The sequence below is a fragment of the Tachypleus tridentatus genome, chromosome 4 (genome assembly GCF_004210375.1).
Source record: "Tachypleus tridentatus isolate NWPU-2018 chromosome 4, ASM421037v1, whole genome shotgun sequence".
Taxonomy (NCBI): domain Eukaryota; kingdom Metazoa; phylum Arthropoda; class Merostomata; order Xiphosura; family Limulidae; genus Tachypleus; species Tachypleus tridentatus.
This window is the reverse complement of record NC_134828.1, coordinates 101,758,217-101,779,790: the sequence shown is the minus strand read 5'-3', so window position 1 is coordinate 101,779,790 and position 21,574 is coordinate 101,758,217. Positions and strand designations below refer to the sequence as shown.

Genomic DNA, 21,574 nt, shown 5'->3' with positions numbered 1-21,574 from the left:
TTGGCCGCAGAAGTTACTTGTGGGCCGAAGCTGAAAGGTCACTGGTAAAAGTAGGACATTGGTATAACTTGATAAACGTGTTCTCAAGGCGGCTGGTATGGGTATTAAAACTTTCATTAAAATAAAGTTCAGAACAACGTTTCGACCTTTTTACGTCATTTTCAGGTTTTAATACCCATACCAGCCGTCTTGAGAATATATTTTTACTTCAAGTAGGTTTCTTGTCATCACAAGCTCGATAAATGGGTCTTCATATCCGTCTTATGGTGGGTATTTGAGTAAAAAACTTTAACTGAGTTTATGCATTCAATAATGAAAGTCATATTTTAGAATATTCTTTTATAGAGAGTGCTAACACACTCTCTTGTATATGGATACACACATAAGCTGTTTGTGTGCCATACCTCCACATTGTGTGTATGTTGTGTTGTAGAAAATGTAACAAAATTTTTAAGCTTAAAGACATGGCGTCATCTATGAATGTAACTGACGTTTGTTTGTTTTGAATTTCGCGCAAAGCTATAGGAGGACTATTTGCGCTACCCGTCCCTAATTTAGCAGTGTAAGACTAGAGGAAAGACAGCTAGTCACCACCGCACACCGTCAACTCTTTTATCAACGAATGGTGGGATTGACCGTCACATTATAACGTTCCCACGGCTGAAAGGGCGAGCATGTTTGGTGCGACGGGGATTTAAACCCGCGACCCTCAGATTACGAGTCAAACGCATTAACCCAACTGGCCATGCCAGGCCGTAATTGACATTCATTTAAGTAAAAAATAATGAATGCTCAATAACAGCAATGATAGGAGATAGAGGGGGTTGTTAACCCTTGTTCTAAACTGTCATTCTACAAGGTTTTGTGCAGTGACCTGCTAGTAGTTAGATACCATACTCATATATATATTGCATTCTAAATACGGGCGGCATGGGTATTTAAACTTTCAATTAAAATAAAGTTTGTTTTTTGAATTTCGTGCATAGCGACTCAAGGGCTATCTACACTATCACCGCCAACTCTTTTACCAAACAATAGTGGGATTGACCGTCACATTATAACACCCCTATGGCTGAAAGGGCGATTTAGTAAGCCGATTGTTATTTGGATCAAAGCTATATATACATTATGATTACAAATAGCTACCGTGCAAATAATGGTTGAAACACTACTATAGAAAAGCATTCATGGTATTTGATAATTGAATCTTAATTAAACAGTATCAAATCATTTTGTAATTAGTAGAAAATAAAATTAAAGGTAATTTTCACACGGCTCATTCATTGAAGTTACCAATGGCAGTTTCCTTGTTATGAGACGAGACTTTGTTGGATGGATTACAAGTTTGCGTGTTGTCCGCTTGAATCCAAATAGCTTAGTCCGTTACGATTTTAAAATCACACGTTATTTAAAAACCCACTGACCGTAACGTAAAATCATCGTTAGTGTTAAAACTGGTAAGCACATTAAGAATGATAACATCACGCTTTTCATTGAGCAGGTCAAACTAACGATAGAATATAACCAGTCTTTGTTACCAATTGAAAGTCTACATTGGATTTGGGAACGATGTTAGGCAGATAAAAAAAAATGTACTTATAACTCAACTTATGATATCCCATATATATTACTTTGTACATATTAAAACTGAAAACCATTTTCACTTATTTGACTAACTCATTAAGTAATTCAGGTCTTTTTCTAAAGTATCTCCATCTTCTTCAGAGCCAGCAAAACCGGAAATTTTAATATAATTAATATCATTAAATAATTCGTTGACCATTCTGTAATCTATGCGATTCGTGTAAATCAAATAAAAGCAACACACAACCGATTATCTGTGCTCTGTCAATCGCAAGTGTCGAAACTCGATCTCTAGGATAAGCCCTCATGATTACCTCTGAACTGGAAGAAGGGGCTTATCACAATAATAGTTCTGCAACGATTTATCATATTTCTAGCTTTTTAACATAGATATTCGAAGTTAAAAAACGTCTTTCTATCTTCAATAGAACCGATTTTTTACCGCGTTAATATGAGAATTTAAATTGATTTCTCTATTTTCTCAATATGAGAAAACATCACAGAGGTATGCATTTTTTAAGAAGCTATTTGTTAATTCATAATTAAGTTGGTTAGTTTGAAAGTAAGCTACATTTCAAGTTATGTAATTAATTTCCTTTAAATTTTACATCCAAAGATATTTATAATAAGTGTACCCAAACGATGAATCAAAGCATTCTAATCATTGTAAAGTTTTGGTTTTTTTGACACAGCATAATGATTAATTAGGTACACTAGCATTAAACTCATTGGGTAATTTTTAGTTTTGACTTGTGAAGGTGGTTTGCTTTGATCATATGTTATTAGTAATTTAGATATCTAATTTATTAAGATGTAATTAGTACTGGGCAATTAATTCAATTAATCAATATTCTGTGACTCTCAGTAAGTGTCACATAAAATAACTGTTTAACAAAAATTATAATTAAATTGATTAATATGACAAATAATCAACTGTCTGAAATTAGTGTTCACAATTATTAACACTTTTGATTATTTAAACTATATAACTAATCAAAATATTACTATAAAGATTTCAGGTTATTATTTTTGATTATATAAAAGTTGTCCAGTTGTGTCATAACTTAAAAAACAAATCAACAAATAAAAATTAGTGTTTATGATTATTACTATTTTCAACCACACCAACCATCAAAGTCTCCTGTGAGAATAACCACTGAATGTAATTGATTAATGGGATGAACAGCTAATATATTACTAGATTCTATTAACATACAACTCTTGGTGAAACAGTGTGTAATTTCATGAATGAAAATGTTCATGATGTGGATTAATTTCCATACTATCATTAAAATAAACATTATTAGACAATCCAGGAGTTTATTAATACCTTTTGGTACACATTACATACAATTAAATATTTTTTAAATTTCAAACAAAAAATAGAAATTAGCTTCTAAATATTTGATCTAAATCAAATGAACTTTCAAGTTATTATAACAAGAGTTGAAATGGAGATACTTTGTATTTTTCTGGAGTTTAAGTGACTATGTCCTCTAAACTATTTATTTAAATTGAATTCTATGGGTTTGTACAACAGAAAAAAAAAATCTAATCAAATTTATGAACTTTAAATATAGTAAATGGCTGTATATGTTAAATCATTTATCTAGATTAATTAAAATATATATTGATATTTAATCTAAAGGATCTTTACCAATCTTTTAAATTTGAAAAGTTGCATATTAACACAATTGAACTCATAGAAGATGTAAAGAAAGTACTCATGCTATCAATATTTAATTTTTCTATTGACATGTGTGGAATATTCGAAACACCATAATAACATTTTCAGAAGTAAAATTCATTTCAAATGCATAATTATCTCGTGTATACAAAAAGCTTAACCTTATAATACCATTATGGTTAGTTTAGTATATAAATTTAACTTGCATGAGGCCATAGTGACCCAGTGCAAGTGTGAATTCATCACTCTCATTAACTGAGTTACATCCTGGTTAGAATTTACCCCACTACAGAAAAGTCTCTTACATGTCTCAAACATACTTTGTACACTGCCAATAGAAATGCATAACCTCAGTCATTCCAGTGAAAACTGAAAATAGATTTAGGAAGAAAAGCATTACAAATACAGGTCATTATTTTTATGAAAATCACTTCAATTTTAAATGTTAGTTTCAAATGTAACAAGTCAGGATCCCACTAGTAAAAGTAGAGAAGAATCTGGCTACAGTAGTATCATTGTGAAGAAGGGATAAAGTGACATGTAAAAACTAGCATAAAGAACAAAATACGTTGCTCACCAACCCTAAAGGTCATAGGATAGGAGGCACGTAGGTCATGAGAACCACATCCTAGAAGGGTTCGGTGCCACTTAAACTGAAAATGTGCAACCCATACCATTATTTCTCACACCTAATTAGTGACTTAAGGGTAACCAAGTCTGAACACTTCTTCCATTAGAAGGTGCCAGAGGAAAAAAAAAACACAACTGGAAGGTGCAAAAAAATTTAAAAGTGCCTAGATATGAATCATTTACTACATTTTTTTAGGTCTCAGAACCAAAGCAATAATGCAATGGGCACTTATGATATTCCTAGAACTATCAACAATAGTGTGGTGAAACAAGCTTCGTAATGTAATATGATATGGCAATGTATTTCCCTGAAAAAAACTATGAACAAATATGTGAATGATGTAACAAAAAAGTGAAATAAAGGCATAAGACTAAAACAAACATAAAAAATTAGGTTTATAAGTTCAGAAAGACAGTAGAAACAAACACCATCTTTATGGTTGATATTCAAACATAGGATTCAGCCTCAGAATAATTATTGTAAAAAGTGAGACTACCTCCCTCAAGTTCCTTTATTATTTTGAATATTTTCACAATCTCCATGTTGATTATCTATGCTACCCATCTCTAATTTTCAGCTGACAGACTATAGGGAAGGCAAAAAGCTAAGAACACACAAGTGCAGGTGTAGTTAAGGTTGAATGTACAATTAAAAACTTCTAAGCCATAAAAAAAGTCTTCATATTAACAGTCTGTATGAGTCTTGTGTTCCACAGTCTCACTGACTTTAATCTTTGCATATGTTGTACACATTTGAGATAATTATTTATCTCAGAGGTTAAGTGGGATAAGGAAGTAATTTCATTAATGTCATAAACTTAGATGATACCTGGGAAAATATAAGAGAAAGTGCTCAGTTTGTAAGTTTTCTAATGCACTTGGAGATAAACATATTTAAATTCTAGCTACTTGTTCATGTAGTTACTCTGTTGGGCAGGAAATTATACCTGAAAACAAAATCTTTGTTACTTTATCCAGTCATTCTCCATTTAATTTTATGCTCAACATAAATTAGGCTAGAAAGTATCTGGTAAACTTCAATACATGTCATCAAAATGTTAGCTTTTATATTTATCAGTGGTGGCAGCACTACTCTAACATGATAATATTGTAATGATTTATAATGGTTCTGATTGGAACATTATTTACCATTTACAAGAATAAACCTAACTTTTGAAAGAATGTTGCAAGCCCCAAGATACCTAAGTAAATAACTGATTGATACTGTTACTATAAACAACATTATCAATGTTTCAATTTGAACCATTATAAACAGTACAGCTAAATTTTAATGCACTTTCAACAAACATATGAATAATCATTCAAGTAGTACTGTATGAAAATAACTCTTAATCTAATGATCTCTTCTGTCGTGTATTAAAATAAGTTTAAGTTCAAGGAACATTACAAGCATCAAATCTAAAGGAAGGTTATTCTAACAGGTAAAAACCAAAATGAGTGAAGGAATTTGATAAGAGACTCCAAAATAATATTGGTAAAAATAAAATTAGCAATGCTTATTATTAGCAAAAGATAAAGTGGTGTGTTTTATATAATAGGCTAGCATTGTTACTTTGAGATTATATTTGCAAAAGTATATGCCAATGTATCATAAATACCCTAAAACCTACTGTTCTATGTTATTTTGACAAGCAAACACTATGAAAAATTAACTATAAAAATTTAAAACATCTAAGAATACATTACACACACATAAGGAGTTGTGTAACTTTCATTACACACGGACAATTTGGTTAGTAAGGGAAGGGTAAAATGACTCAGTGTTGCTGGGATTACAAAAATGTAGCATTTAACAAATCGTTTTAGTTTATTTGTTCCAACAATTCCAGTAAAAAAAGTTCTCCAAGAACACATAAAATCTGTACAATAACATCAAACAAAAGCCATAAATGTTTTCCTTAAAATAAAATCGTACTTGTCAGTATCACACAAATTGAACAAACATACATAATTATTACAATATTTTTCACAGTACATATAATTAAAAATGGTACAAAAACAACTCAGTCTTCGGCCTTCAGCCCTGGTAGTCCAACCTGCTAACAATTTCTCGAACTGCATGAATTAGAGCTTCGTTTTCTTGAGGGTTATCAAGAATGAGCGTGTGGAGCTTGCCCATGTAAGAATCGACTGTCTCAAGTGATGGGACTTCATTTGTAACTATAAAATGTATATTAAAAATCAATTTATCACTTACAGTAAATTCATATGTTTTTTTGCATCTGTGTATATGTGTTGTTAAACTATAAAAACAGCTATAAAGCTTAGAGAAATAAAGTAGTATGTAATAGTATAAAATTATAGGATAAATAAATTACATTTCTATTATAATAAGATAAAGCATAATTAGAATAAGATTTTAATTTGAAAAGTATATTGACTCATTTTATTTATTTTTGAGAAGTTGTAAATATACTTAATCTATACATGGAGTGTATTATATGTTTGCACATCTCAAAAATGTATTTAATTTAGATTGCTTATGTTTATGTGGAAAATGGTATTTGTTAGAGATTCTCAGTAAAATTAATCCATGAAGAGTGAACTTTGAAGTTACAAAATTAGTAGCAGGTATAAAGAATATTAAGCCTTATGGTCTATAAATTAACTATTCAATAAACCAAAAATTATGACATCTGGTTTAAATTTAGGGTGTGACAACACATGCTAAGTACTAAATGTCACTGTTGCCACATTTATGATTGAAATAACTTCCTTAATTAAACAATGAATTGTGAAACACTTGTCTTGATGAAGATTTACTTATAGTTTTCCTATATTGTGTTGAGAAATAACAACTGTATTTAACAATGTCTTAATTAAAATAAAAAGATAAACATTTTCAAAAGTGTAGGTGCTAACAACACATTTGTAATTAATTCTCTAATAGCTAAACAATCATCAGTACCTCTTTCTTTCTTATTCATTACTTTATAACAAGCTTTTAATGTTTGACGTTTGAAGAAGAAAAAAGAAGAGGAAAGAGTGAGAGAGAGAGTTAGAGCACAATTAATACGTTAATATCAGGAGTTAGGGCACAATTAATACGTTGATATCAGGAGTTAGGCCAAATTAATACGTTAATATCAGGAGTTAGGGCACAATTAATATGTTAATATCAGGAGTTAGGGCACAATTAATACGTTAATATCAGGAGTTAGGGCACAATTAATACGTTAATATCAGGAGTTAGAGCACAATTAAATATGTTAATATCAGGAGTTAGGGCACAATATAATATCAGGAGTTAGGGCACAATTAATATGTTAATATCAGGAGTTAGGGCACAATCAATACGTTAATATCAGGAGTTAGGGCACAATTAATATGTTAATATCAGGAGTTAGGGCACAATTAATATGTTAATATCAGGAGTTAGGGCACAATTAATACGTTAATATCAGGAGTTAGAGCACAATTAATATGTTAATATCAGGAGTTAGAGCACAATTAATACGTTAATATCAGGAGTTAGGGCACAATTAATACGTTAATATCAGGAGTTAGAGCACAATTAATACGTTAATATCAGGAGTTAGAGCACAATTAATACGTTAATATCAGGAGTTAGAGCACAATTAATACGTTAATATCAAGAGTTAGAGCACAATTAATATGTTGATATCAGGAGTTAGGGCACAATTAATACGTTAATATCAGGAGTTAGAGCACAATTAATACGTTAATATCAGGAGTTATAGCACATTTAATACGTTAAAATCAGGAGTTTTGTTTCTACTTTGTGTGTTCAGCTTTTTAAAAGGCTTGAACAATATTAATGCTCATACTATCGGGATTTTATGTCATGAAATTTTCAAACTTTTATTCTAAAACACTTTATGAAAAAAAGTTTAAAAATACTTCTTTTCATATTATAATTTAATTTTTTTGGTATATAACAATGTTCCACTTTATATATCCAGCCAATATTAACTTGAATGACATTTATTAACACATTTCTCTAGAAACATCACTGATTGTACTATCACCACATCTCGTTATAAATCATAAAAAGACATTGCAGAAACTGATAGATTTATCAGTAACCCAAGACCTGACCTTTGCAAACGGTGTCAGGTCAGGCTAACTAAGTATTTTTGCTAACAATATTCTTAGTCAAAATCACTTTATATCAATGCAGTATATGCCTTGTTTTCAGTAAATTATATATTATTTTACTTCTGTGAATCCTCTAAATGTGATTGCAATATTCAATCAATAAAAAAGTGAGTTACTGGAATATTTTGCCATCACTAAATATTCAAGATCTAATTAAGCTTACCTGAAAACTTGCTCTTTTCAAACAGTTATAATATAACACAAAAATATCCTATTTCTGGGTATTCAAAATGTCACACTACGTTTCACTATTCTTCTCTGTAAGAGCTATGTTTAATCACTTTCTCACAAAACATGAATTCTCACGCTATTTCATCCAATTTGCAGTTGACAATAATAATATATAATCTGCTTAATATGATGATATTCAAATTTTGCCTGTAAATATTTTCAAAGTTCTTCATCATCAGGATATGCTCCCACCTTTTTTTTTTTTTATGACCTTACATCATGTGATATAAATAGAGAAATAAAATCACCAGGAACAAGCATTGGTTAACTGTATTCCTGAGAGATTACAATTTCTTAGCAAATAAATATCTGCACTTCAAGATTGTGAGAAAACATTCGTAAAAACCAGCATGTTGTTTGCAACTAAAACTAAATGCAGCTGTGGAAAAATGCAAGTCTGGATATTTTTTTCTCTACAAGTTACAGTAACTAAATGTCATACAACAACAAAATAACAATTATAAAATGCTTTTGAGTAACTAATTGTGGAAGTAGTTAGAATTATTATTTTTGCCTATGTTTTGAAATTTGATATGCAGACATGCACTCTACACCTGATAGATACTTAATGGTTGTGATAAAGTTACGGTTAGTTAGCATAGAAGTACAAAGCAGGGTTTACACTACACTAAAAGTGAGAGTTGTTAAGACACTTTTCTTATCTTTGTAGTCAATAACTCAATAAAGCATTTGTCAATTCATGTTAATATGTCTACTCATAGTATTACTGTCTATTCAGGCATAGAGTTATTCTTTTCAGTCTTTCTACAAAACTGAAAATCAAGTCTTTCACTGTACCAGTTTACTGTTCAGAGCCAAGCCACTCACATTATTCTTTCTTTCTCATAGTATTTAAATATATATAATCTTGCCTTCTGTCATTATCATTTACTATATAGGTTGTTCAAAAGAAGCCACAAGTGATGGTAATTAATAAAAGCTATTACTCTAACTTGTGTAACACGCGGTAAGGTAAATACAATTCAAACCTTAAGGACACACGCAAGTCTTTGACCTGTGTGTTTATTACAAACTGTCAAACACAAATATTTCACAATCATGGTATGGGTAGACACTTAGAGAAGCAGTAAAATGAGCCTTGTATCCATTTCAGGTCACTTAGTTCTGCAGGTTATTTATCTTGTAGTATAATTTCTTGTCTCTACCTTTTCACAAAATGTTGGACCACATAATTTGTGCTAAAACTCAAATTTTCAAAGGAGGTTGTTTGTGTCTCTTAAATGACACTTTGACATTAATTCTGGAATAACATGATATAAAGTAATTCACTCACCTAAGAATGGAGATGTTATAAATGTTGTACATCTCTAATTTTTAATTTTAAATGCAGATTTATTATCTTACCTGGAAGTGGTATAGCTGCAAAACTGGCTGTCAAAGTTGCTCTGAGATTATCTAGATGCTGCTGCAAGGCCAAATTATTGTTTCTCTGTTGAACTGTTTCCACTTCTAGTTTTTCAATGGCAGCTTTCATTTTGTCAATGTGTTTACTGAGAATAGCATTCTGTTCTTCATATTCAGTATTGGATTTTCTCAGCTGTCTCAATTCAGCTTCCCGGGCTTTCATTAATATAACGTACCATACTTGATTATCAAAAGTAATTAGAACACGTATAACATATATCTTGCTCACTTATATCATATATATATATAAATTAAAAATATTTCAGAATTTTTATGAAGTTATAATTATGGAAACTACTAAATCCAGGACAGACCACATGACACATTCAACCTTAGGTGTTATTCCTGTAGCTTGCTCAATTCATGGAGTTATCTACTATTTTGTGAGATAGCTTTACTGTAACCTTTTTCAGCTTGTTTTTGGGGAATATCATCTTTCATACAAAACAGAGATATTTTCACATTCTTTTGCCATTTTCTGATTGTTCAAATACAAGGAGAATGTACATTGTATATATAGTTTTGGTGCTTTCTAGAGATTTATTCTAATTTTTGAAAGAAACGATTTTTTTCTGACCTAAGAGGATTAGAAAACATCCTGTATCTGTCATAGCACTTCTGTGCATGTTTTATTTTAACCACATTTTATTTTCAAGTTAATGCACTTTCATCTTTTCAGCTTGGAAGCCATGTAACACAATTGTACATGAAATAAAGTGTAAAGTGGTGTTTACAGAGCTTCCTTCTTTTCTTTTACATTTATTTCCCCATTAATATATAAACTAGGCACAGGAAAGATGAAGTTTCCATATACCACTCTTCTCTGGAGGACTCTAACAGTACATGTCAGGTTTAACATAAATTAATCCAGCAACTTACCAGTTAAAAGTACCACAAACACAAGTAATTTTGTCAAGCAATGGTATATTAATACTTATTGAAGATATTCCAGAGATGGTACTCAACTGATAAGTAAATGCATTCTAATCACAAGTAAGAATAGTACATTCAATTAGCTATATTCATTACTGAGTAATTTTTATTTCTGACATATTCAGGATGTTTGCTTTGAAGTTTGTGATAAATACACTGTCATATTTTTCAGAAAGCATGATTTATCACTGTACAGATTTTATAATAAAATTTAATCTCAAACACTTGCAAACATTTCAAATTTCTCTTAATATACAACATTTCAATAACTTGCGTATTTTATGTTGTATGTAAAATTTCTTGCCATAATAAAACTATACACCAGACTACATAGTTACTTTGCTAGTCTTCTTTTAAAATATACATATTTTTGAAACAGCTTAACTTCAGTATTTGGTACTAGGTAATGTTGAACCAAATTATAAATTACCTTTGTTGTGATCTAAAAATTCTTCCGTAAAGATTGGAATATCAAAACCTGGAACATCCTCTTCCTTACTTTCATCAGGTCCACAAGCCTATAAAATACAGCTAAAGTGTTTGCTTACAAACTTGTTTCCTATTAAACTTGTTTTTCATTTAGTAATCCAATATTTTTATGTTGTACCTGTTAAAAACAGCTCAAACATTTACACAAAGACATCCACTGATTGAAGAGGGTCAAAACTTCAGTTATATTCTTATTCTATAAGATATGCTTCTATTCATAGATGAAACAAAAAAGTAAATCAATTAGTGTTATCTTTCGTACTGGTCAAACAAGCACATTTTAAGGAACAGAAACTGTTGAAAGTTTTCACAGGTACTACAAATATCTTCTCTCATCAAACCATGTATTTAGTAAAAATCTTAACAATCAAAAACAAATTTTAAAAAGAGCTACTTAAAAACCACATTTACAGTATCCATATGAAATACAAAATGATTGTCAAAACTAAATGCAAAATACACTGGATGCATTTTTTTAAAATAACTGTTAATTTCTCCACAGAAAACTAGTGGTTCTGATTCTAGAACTAAAAAATCCTAAATTTTATGTCACCTGAACTTGTTATTGGTCTAGTTTATGAAAACAATCATTATATATATATATAATTAAAAAAACAAAATAATTTCAAGTTAATATATATGTAGTTTGCAATTTTTTGTTATTTAATATTACTAATTGTTTTCACACAGGTTGAATAAAAACCTCTCTATAGGATGATCATGATTCTCCTATTTATGTGATTGTAATCGACTGGAAATTTAAATCTTATTCTTTATTTCTTATATTCTTCAAATTACTGGATCATAGACCATACTTCTACTGGACTGATGCTGCTTTAGGAATAAGTTTGAGTAATGAACCTTGATGTGTATTATGAGCAACGTGTAAGGAAATTAAGTTCTATTTTTAAATTAACATCTTTTTTGCAATCATTCTCTCGGTGTCACCTTTATTTTACTTAAACACATTCTGAAGCAAACATATCTCTAATACGTTTTTACATGTAGGTCTTGTTGCTCACTATATTATACCTGAAATGAGACACAATAGTACATGGAAAAATATATTAAACATTTCCTGGTAAACCACATGACCTTCATGATGTCACTCGAATCATTTTACACAGCACTAATTCGATCACACCACCATTCCCAGTTTGCCCCTGAAGGAAGGAAGGTTCAATTTTTGAAAGCATTTGGGTTACAGGATATTTGTCTTTTTGTATCAAGATTTCTTAAACCTATGTGTTTTTCTGACATTGTGTATGGTAATGAGAGAATCTTCTATGATATTACCATGTTAACTAAACCACATTTATATACATTCCACCAATAAAAAAGTACTTACATCTAGAGCAGAGCCATTCAGTGATAAATTTCCTTCATTATCTTCCCATGTATCTGAGAGAAAATTATGTCAGTTGTATTTTGAAAAAGAAAAATGTTTGTCATATTTCCACAGTTATGATGCTAATTATAATACAAATATGTCTGAGTTATAGACAGAGTTGAAAAAAAACTAGATGTTTTTCAATGCTTCTTCATCAGTTTACCATTAACATCACTTTGATATTTTAAAAATAATCAAACAAAAGGTACAGTACATTACCATGAAACTAAGAGTAAGATAAGGAGTGTATCACTAAAAAAGTAAGACTAAAATGACACAAGTTTAAACATTTTAAAGGAATAGTCTTTCATTCAATATTACTTTACTCAGGCATTACACACTAATCCAGATTACAATTAAAATTTAAGGTTTGTTTTCTACAACTTTAAAATGATTGTGTCAAATACACCAACAGAGCTTTGTGAAGCTAAGAAATTTGACAGTAACAGCTGTGTTTATTAATATGTACTAATAAAAACATTGGCATGGTGCTGGGTATGCATTGCAAACCTCATAATGTATGTTTTCAATTCTACTTGGTTTTAAACAATTGAAAGCATTCTTATAGCCAAATGCAGAGATGCTTGTATCATAGTAAATTGTAAACAATGTAGCAGGCAGAATTTTGTTTATGAACAATTCTTTTCATCTTCTTGACCTTTAATTTTTTTGATACTGAAATATCCTTTTCATATCTATGCCACCAGGTCATATGAACAGTAGTTGTATTCAAGCATTAGGAGCCACTTTAAAAGTGAGAATTAAAATGCTAATTCAACACCAAGAATTGCTAGCATAGAGAAGAAAGAACTAAATATACAGCTGACTGAATTCTTGGAGGCCTTCCATAACAGTTTAAACAGCTAAGAAGTCTATTTCATTTGTTCACTTCCCTTTTTACAAAAATATTCATTTTGTTTTAAGTGTTAGTTTTTTAAATGTGTTAGTGACAAGTTAATTCAGTTTTTTTGTAAAAAATACAATATCTTCATAATATATAAAATAATATATACAATATATAAAAAATAACAACAAATAAAAATATTAACTGGAAAAAAACAAAAAACAACAACAAACATTGTAATGAAGAGTGGAAAACCAGTTGAGATGCACTGACAGCCAAACAGATCTCAAAGACTGTAAGTTACCAGAGGATGTATAAATGACAAATGTGAAACTAAATTAAAAACAACTATCTTCATATATACAGAGATATGTCCAAATACCTGAGTCGTACACTAGTATTAAGTTTAATACAAAAAACTTCAAAATACATCCAACTAAAGCTAAGTCACAGTTTTAAGTCTAAGATGTTGCTGTTTGCTAAGGATTCTCAAAATGAGAAAAGTTAATGGGAGAATAAAAGTAATAATTGTCCTAACGATTTGTAAGATGAGGAAGTTGTACTGGCTTGAATTAAAAACCTAGATTATTTTATTCAGTGTTTCTTTTGACTTCACAAATGGATCAAATGGTGAGAGACAGTTCTTAGAAGATCTGGTCCTAAAAGTTTTATCTCAAAGGTTGTATCTTAAAAAATTAGCTATGATGAAGACTTGCACTTAAAAACAAAAAGTTTTTGGTCATGAAATAACATACATTTATTTTTACTGTAAGTCAGTATTAAAAAGTTATAACCCTAGATTTAAAAATTTAATGCAATTTTAAAAAGCACAATAATATCATTAAGTGAACATGATTAGATCATGCTTTAAAAACTAATTTTACCACATGATCACACTGTTCCAGGATGTTCTTTATGTGCATGACCATTGTGTGATATTTTCTATTCTTTAAAGATATGTCATTGTGACACATATGAGCATTTATTTATTTCCACAAGTCCTTCTTCCTTTTCTAAGATAGTAATCAATTTCCAAACATTTGGGTTACTACTTGTTAAAGAATTTTATAAGGGGACTGAATTTTCAGTATAAACTTTCTGGCCTGCAGTGAGAGATTATATGCCTCTATGTACTGGATAAGGCATAACAATCATTACTAGGAAATTATTGTTTACAATGTTTTGTATCATCCAAATATTTTATAATGTAAAAGTGATTTACATTTATATTAAACTTGGTATATTATTCACATTTTTAAAACAGTATTAACCACCACTTAATGAAAGACAGAGGTTCCCCATATATAACTCCACAGAATTACAAATCTTTGTAAAATGTATACAGGCTATAATCAATATAAGCAATAAACTTTAATGATAAAAATAATTATTCAAAACACAATTAGACTTCTCCTTGTTTTTATTCTTTTTACTACTTGGTGTTTCTGTAGACCAGCAGTTTGAAACTACTGATCTAAGTTAAGAGACAGTCTTACCATTTCCTTTCCTTTTCTTATCTTGTTGTTTCTTCGTGAAGAGTCGATACGCCTCTGTCTGCTGGTATTGTTCTAGCTCCTTAACATACCTTTCTTTATCTTTTTCTGCTTCATCCAGATATTTCTGTGAAAATTGAAATATCTTTACTACTCTAATAAGCTTGTTGAATATTATCATATTGTTGCATTTTTCAACGAAAAGTTTTTGAATTGCTTTATTAAAAATAACACAATCAGAAGATAATAACTACAAGTTAGTGATATTTGAAGAAAACAAAAGTTAATGTCTACCAAACAAACTGCTAATTTCATAAAATGGTTTCCAAATGATGAAACAATTTAATGTGAACATTAAAGTTTACTTGATAAATCATGCCTTCTTATCATCAGCTAATAATGCTTGTTCTGAAGAATGAAAATACAAAAACTTTTAAAAAATAAGAGAAAAACAATTTAGACACTTTTGGCTTCTTGATCTTAAAACAACAGAAGTTACCAAACAGAGACATATCACACACATTACTAAGTTTGTCAATCAGAAGACAAGTTAATATAAGTTAACTGTAGATGAAATTTTAAGGTGGCATAAAAGAAACATTTGCTATTCACTTGTTTGTTATATAAATATCAGATTTGAAACAATGAAGTCCCAAAATATATTAACTACATTTTTCTCATTTCCAAATATTTTTTTTTACCTGTTTTTAATACATCCCTTAAGAACTAAGGGGTTTCTTGACACTATTTGTTTAATATTAAAAGTATGCTCAATCCAGAAACTCCCAAGAAGGGTGGTTTTAGACATATGCTTTCAAGACAAGTTTTCATGATGAGGTAATTCGTGATGACAAGAAACTCACTTGATGTAAAAATGTATCTCAGGATGGCTTGTATGAATATGAACACATTTACTAATAAAGCAGAGAATAATGTTTCAATCATCTTATGTCATCTTCAGTTGCAAACTTTCTCTTTGTTAACCTGAAGATGACCTAAACAATATTCTTTGATTTTTTGGTAAAAGTGTTAATACCCATACCAGCTGTCCTAGATACATTTTTAAGACAAGTTTTCATTTGTCAGTTCTTTAATATTTAAGTGAAATATAGCATACTCAAGTCTCCATACTAGACAGTACAAAGTCTAGCCACTGAGAGTAAATTCAGTATATAACATAACAACAATGGAACAACATGGGATCTACTGGTCCATCTTGGCTGTTTCATCCTCTGTACTAAACTAAAACTATCAATAAAAAATTATCAAAAAAGATAATCTTAAAACCAGCCATTATCAATAATATACTAATAAGTATAATGTTACTCTTAAACTCAATACCCAAAGGCAACCCATTCCAAAGGTCAATTACACTGTTAGAGAAATAAAACTTTCTAGAGTGAAGATGGCTCTTACAGTTTCCTAGTCCTCTTATTATCACTATTAAATTTTAAAAAGACATGAAGTATCAACACTATCAATTCCCTTTACAAGTTTAAACACCTCAATCAGATTCCCTCTGACTCTTCTTTTGTCAAGAGAAAATAATTTGAGAGCTTTCAACCTCTTCTTGTACAACAAACTCTTCAACCATATAAAGCCACATCCTCAGCAAGATTAATTAAGCAACAACCAAACTTTTACACTTCTGTTTATGTTTAGCTTTCAATTGAGATACGAATAATTTCATTTATGAGTTGGTAAGGAACATCAAAACATCACAATAATCAGCAGTGGGATGAGCTGACAAGAACATTTTGAAGGCATCTACTGGCACAATATTGTACTTAGCTTGCTGCACAAGTGGTTTTTAACAGTTCCTGAATGTCATCTGGTGACTTTTTCCACACTACTTATACTTGGCCTTTAACTTTGTGATGTACTGACAGATTTTAGCCACCTTACCATTTCAAATCACTTTCCACAGGCCCCACATTAAAAATAGTGCAGGAAATGCCTTCTTTTTAGTCAATACACGTGCTCAGTTCAAATTAAGAAAACACAGATTGGATAGTTTTTTTTAAAGAAAAAAATGTCCCCCACTGGCTTGTGATGAGCTTGTTACAGCATCACCTGTTTTTGCTTCTGATACAAAAGTAGTAGTATATTAACTGTTGAGGACAATGGAATAATTACATAAAGAAGCAAGCTACAATACTGAAGTACATACCCTCTTAAGATCAGCTAGAGACATGTCTGTAAAATATTTCTTACATATTTTACTGTAAAATAGCAGAATGTACACAAATAAATAAAAAACTTAATATGACACTCTTATTAAGAAAATTTACAAGATTAGGAACACACACTATACAAGTAGAGTATTGCATTAATTTACACCTTTGAAATATTCTTCTTGGCATTGCTACACGAAGATTTTGTAACTAATTAAATCTAAAATAAGAAAAGCATGCTCACTTTAAACTATCATTACTTTCCATTACTGTGTTACAACAATGATAATGTATGATTTTTGATAGTATGTAATAACTATAGAAATCAAAATAAAATTATATTGAGATAAAATCTGTGTCATTTTCATAGCATTTTCCTGTCTTGCTAGGCTACACATTAGAAATCCTTTTTGTTTAATAGTACTTAATTTATGTATTATATTTGTTTGAAGAGTATTCAGAGAAGAACAGTTATGAGAAAAGTAAAATATTTTTAAGCACAAAATTAACACACAGACCTATAAAACCTATTAGCCATAACAGTGGTTGAGTATGTTATATTAAATCAATTTTGGAATCTCATCAAACCATTAGAGTTCATGTCATGATATCTCATTATGCTCTCTCCAATGAACTTGAATCTTGCTAATAGTCCTGCAATGCAATTTTCATTGTAAAAGTCTCCATTATTAACTTTTTATGTTCTGAGCACACCCACCCAACCAGCAATTTTCCATAATCTATCTAGCATACAAGTACAATGGCTTCCAGTGCCTGTTTCCATAAGTTGATCCATATTTCTGTTTTCCCATGCCATTAAGTACAAGAAATATCTCTGTCTTTGAAATTAATAATTACTAATTTTAATACATTTTAGATCTGAATGGTGAATATTTTGAGTCATAGAAAACTGTTACAGATCCATTACTGTTTTAGATGCCAATAGTCTATTAAACAACAGACATTGCCAAAATGTTTTAAAACATGGCATTTCACTTCATCATATCAGCTGTTATTGTTAAATGACTCACTGATTTGTATATTAAAGATTATTTTAATTTCCTCGACCCCATGTAGCAGTTTTACATTAGTATTCTACAATTAACTCTACTAATGTACAGATATTTCATGAGAAAATTAAGTATTTACTTCTTATATACATTTCTAGGTCACCTGGAAAACTGTGCAGTTAACTTATTTAATCACTATATTTCTTTTTAAATCAAGCAAGTTTGGACAAATATTATTTAATCATAAATAATTACTCACTTGTTTCTCACTTGTTGGAAGTTTGCTCCATTCACCAGCAAGAATTTTTGTTATCTCAGCAAATGAAGCACTCGGGTTTTCTTTTCTTACCCTCTCTCTTTTTTCATTAAGGAATCTAACGTACCCATTAAGTGGCTGTCTTGGAGCATTGGCATCTCGTGGTCCTCTCTTACGTTTTTTTACCTTTTGGCCAACCTCCTTTCTTTTTAAGCTAGACAAATAAGAAAATGACAGAATTCTCAAACACGAAATCTTTATTTAATGTCACATATAATAAAGTTTAACCTAGTGGATCTCAATATTTTAAAGTTATGTATCCCTCACCCTCTCAAGTGAGAACTTTCACCCAACAGTATATCCCTGATGTCTATAACAAATAACTTAAGGTTGAGTCAGTAATATATCAACAGCATTTGCTAGCTGATAAAATATACTTTTAACTGACTATGATAGCTCTCTAATTTTGGGAGGTTGGGTTTATTTTCTTATAAAGATATTTTACAGGTTCTCACATCTCCAAGTCTCAACATACCCTCAGATGTTTATGTACCACATAAAATAATCTTCCTACATTCTTTCACTATAAATAAAACAATCTCTGGATAATGTTTGTAACTGAAATGTTAGTTTAAATAAAATACAAATTATTTTGTACAGTTAAATCATTCTAAATAAAATTACTACAACAGTAACTTAACAGAAAGAAAGTATTATTTCCTGCTCAAGCTTTCCAGTTAACAAGACTGAAATAATTTAACCAACAATATATCAAAATAATTCAGATTATTTAAATCATAAAGAAGTTGAGATTTAAAACATAAAAAAATTATGGTGCTATTTTAGTGAAAACATCTGGTTTTGTTAACTACAGTCTGTGAGGAAGAGGTAAATACAATGAAATCCAGTAATATTATGAGCTGGATTATTACACTTACAAGAAACATTACTGTCATAAACATTTAACCAGAATGTACACATCTGTACCACACTGTATCTGAGCACAAAGTAGATATCTCAGAAGATGGTTATAACCAACACAACTGCAAATGGGAAGTCATTCAATCAACACCTTGTGACATACGGAATTATACATCAGGTCTGTGGTAAGAAAAGTCTCAGTGACACAGAACACAAGAGATGGGCAGTAATCTCTACCTGTTTTACCCATGTAAGTTCATGAGTGTATGGTCTGGGACAAACATTTTTATGAAACAATAGGAAAAGAAATATAACTATCAGTAGTTAGAAAGAACACCCTATCTCTACAGTGTGTATAACATGATTCTGTGATGTTTTATCATGTTTCATGTGATACTTTTGATAGAGATGTACATAGTACAATGGTATGGAGTCAGTCAACGAAAAGATGGTGACAACGGACACTGTATGCACAGGTCTATAAGAAGGAAGAACCTCAGTGTGATAGATACTTAGCATGGTCACAGGATGAACAGTGCAGATATTATGACAAATTATATCTGGTCAGACATCACTCACTGCAGAGAAGGATCCAAAATATTTGTAGTGAAAGACCACTGTAAAGAAAAATAAATACAAATAAATAGTCCACACACCCTGGGAAAATAGAAATGGGCAGCCAGAAACAAAATAAGGTGATGGATCTGATGGGGAGGGGGGTAAAACATCCAGAAAAAGGGAAGAATAATCCAGGTAAAGTGACATAAAGGGATTGGGAGAGAAGTAACATTAAATGTAGGATTCCAATGAAGAAAAAATGGATCCGGGAATCACAGAACAACACAGTGCTTGTAATATACCATATAAAGATCCTTATGTGGGCAAAAGAGTCAGTCAGGGGACAAACATAAAGGTGGGAGATGAAGGGAAGGGAAAAAGGAGTGAAATCAAGATTACCCTCATGAGTGGTCAAAGTCTTGGTTATAAAGGAATAGTCAAGAACTATGGAACAAACATTGCAAACACAGGTCACAAATATGGTTGGTTGGTTGGTTTGGTGTTTTAGGGCACAGAGCAGCTAGGCTATCAGCACCAAACATCTTGTGAAAAGTTAAAAAGTAAAGTTAGTAAAATTCATAAGAGGAAATTAAGGTAAAATGAAACAAAGTTTTTAAAAAAACATAAATAGTACTAAAACCAATGTTTTCATCTAGTCTACAGTGGTAAGAGAAAAACTACAGTAATACAAGTTATAAAGGACTTTCTCTAGCATAGTCATAACTCACTAGGAAGACTAACAGGTAAGTACAAAAACCACCTTCAGTCTCCTAAGTTGGCCTTTCCAGTCCTGGTTGTGAGTAATTTGATGTTACGGCCATTTTCTAATTTCAAATTGAACTAGATGAACTTTGATTCTTCACAGGGAATCACATTAAAAAAGGTCTAATGTATAAATTAAAAGACTTGTATAGCATTAAAAAGATTAATGGCCTTTAAAAAACTAAAAAATTGCCATGATGGACAGTGCAACCATCACTAATAGCATTGTCCAACATTATGGATAAACCATGGGACAGAACATGTTTAAAATAGTGCTGTCATTGAATCATAATGATGGCAAGACAGTAGAATGTGGCTTATTGTGATGTGACTATGGGTGTTACATAGGCAACACATTGGTGCATCAGTCCCAGATGAATGAAAATTAGGAGTTAAAAAATTGTGACCAATGCATAGTCTAGTTTGAACAACTTCCTCTTTCTGATCCTTATGGAAGCAAGATGGCCAAAGTCCAATATAGAGTTTTATTTGTAAAAGCTTATTTTCACATTGCTTACTCCGAGTTGACTACCAACTGGCACGGAGATGAGCCTTGAATACAGGACCATAGTCCACATATGGAACAAGCACAGCAGTGATAGTGCCAGAGCAGATAAATGGGCCAGTTGGTTTTGAATATCATCAAACACAAGGTGTGAACTAATGTGAATTGATTCCAGGACCGGTAGAGAACTAAGCGAGTCAGTATAAATAGTGCAGTGTGAGTACTGCTTAGCTTCTATGTGATCCAGGGCAAGAGAAATGGCATACAGTTCAGCAGTGAACACAGAAGCTGTAGAGGGGATTTTGTGAGCAACCACCAAACCACAATAAACCATGGTGGAGCCCACACAGTCAACTGATTTCAAAATGGCATTTCCAATCAGGAGTGTCTGCTTTTCCCAGATGACTTAAAGATAGGTCACATTTGGGAACTGTAAGAAGCCATGGTGGGATGGGCTGACCAGTGGATACAGCAATGTTATCCAAGGGCAGACCCAATTCATCCAACTACACCTGGACACAAAGGCCAAAAGGAGCAATGGC

The 21,574-nt window shown here is 31.0% G+C and overlaps 1 protein-coding gene across 2 annotated transcripts in view; it reads right to left on the bottom strand.

Moving 5' to 3' along the window:
- Nucleotides 1-2,887: 2,887 nt before the first annotated feature.
- The window catches only part of LOC143249785 (high mobility group protein 20A-like), a 43,300-nt gene continuing 24,613 nt past the window's right edge, over nt 2,888-21,574 (bottom strand). For both annotated transcript variants that reach the window (XM_076500205.1, XM_076500206.1), the window contains exons 4-9: nt 18,290-18,500; nt 14,850-14,973; nt 12,468-12,520; nt 11,061-11,148; nt 9,638-9,853; nt 2,888-6,082 (exon numbers count right to left, since the gene is read on the bottom strand). In XM_076500205.1, coding sequence (XP_076356320.1) covers nt 5,940-6,082; nt 9,638-9,853; nt 11,061-11,148; nt 12,468-12,520; nt 14,850-14,973; nt 18,290-18,500 — 835 coding nt within the window. In that variant the 3' untranslated portion in view covers nt 2,888-5,939. The remainder of the gene's footprint in view (nt 6,083-9,637; nt 9,854-11,060; nt 11,149-12,467; nt 12,521-14,849; nt 14,974-18,289; nt 18,501-21,574) is intronic.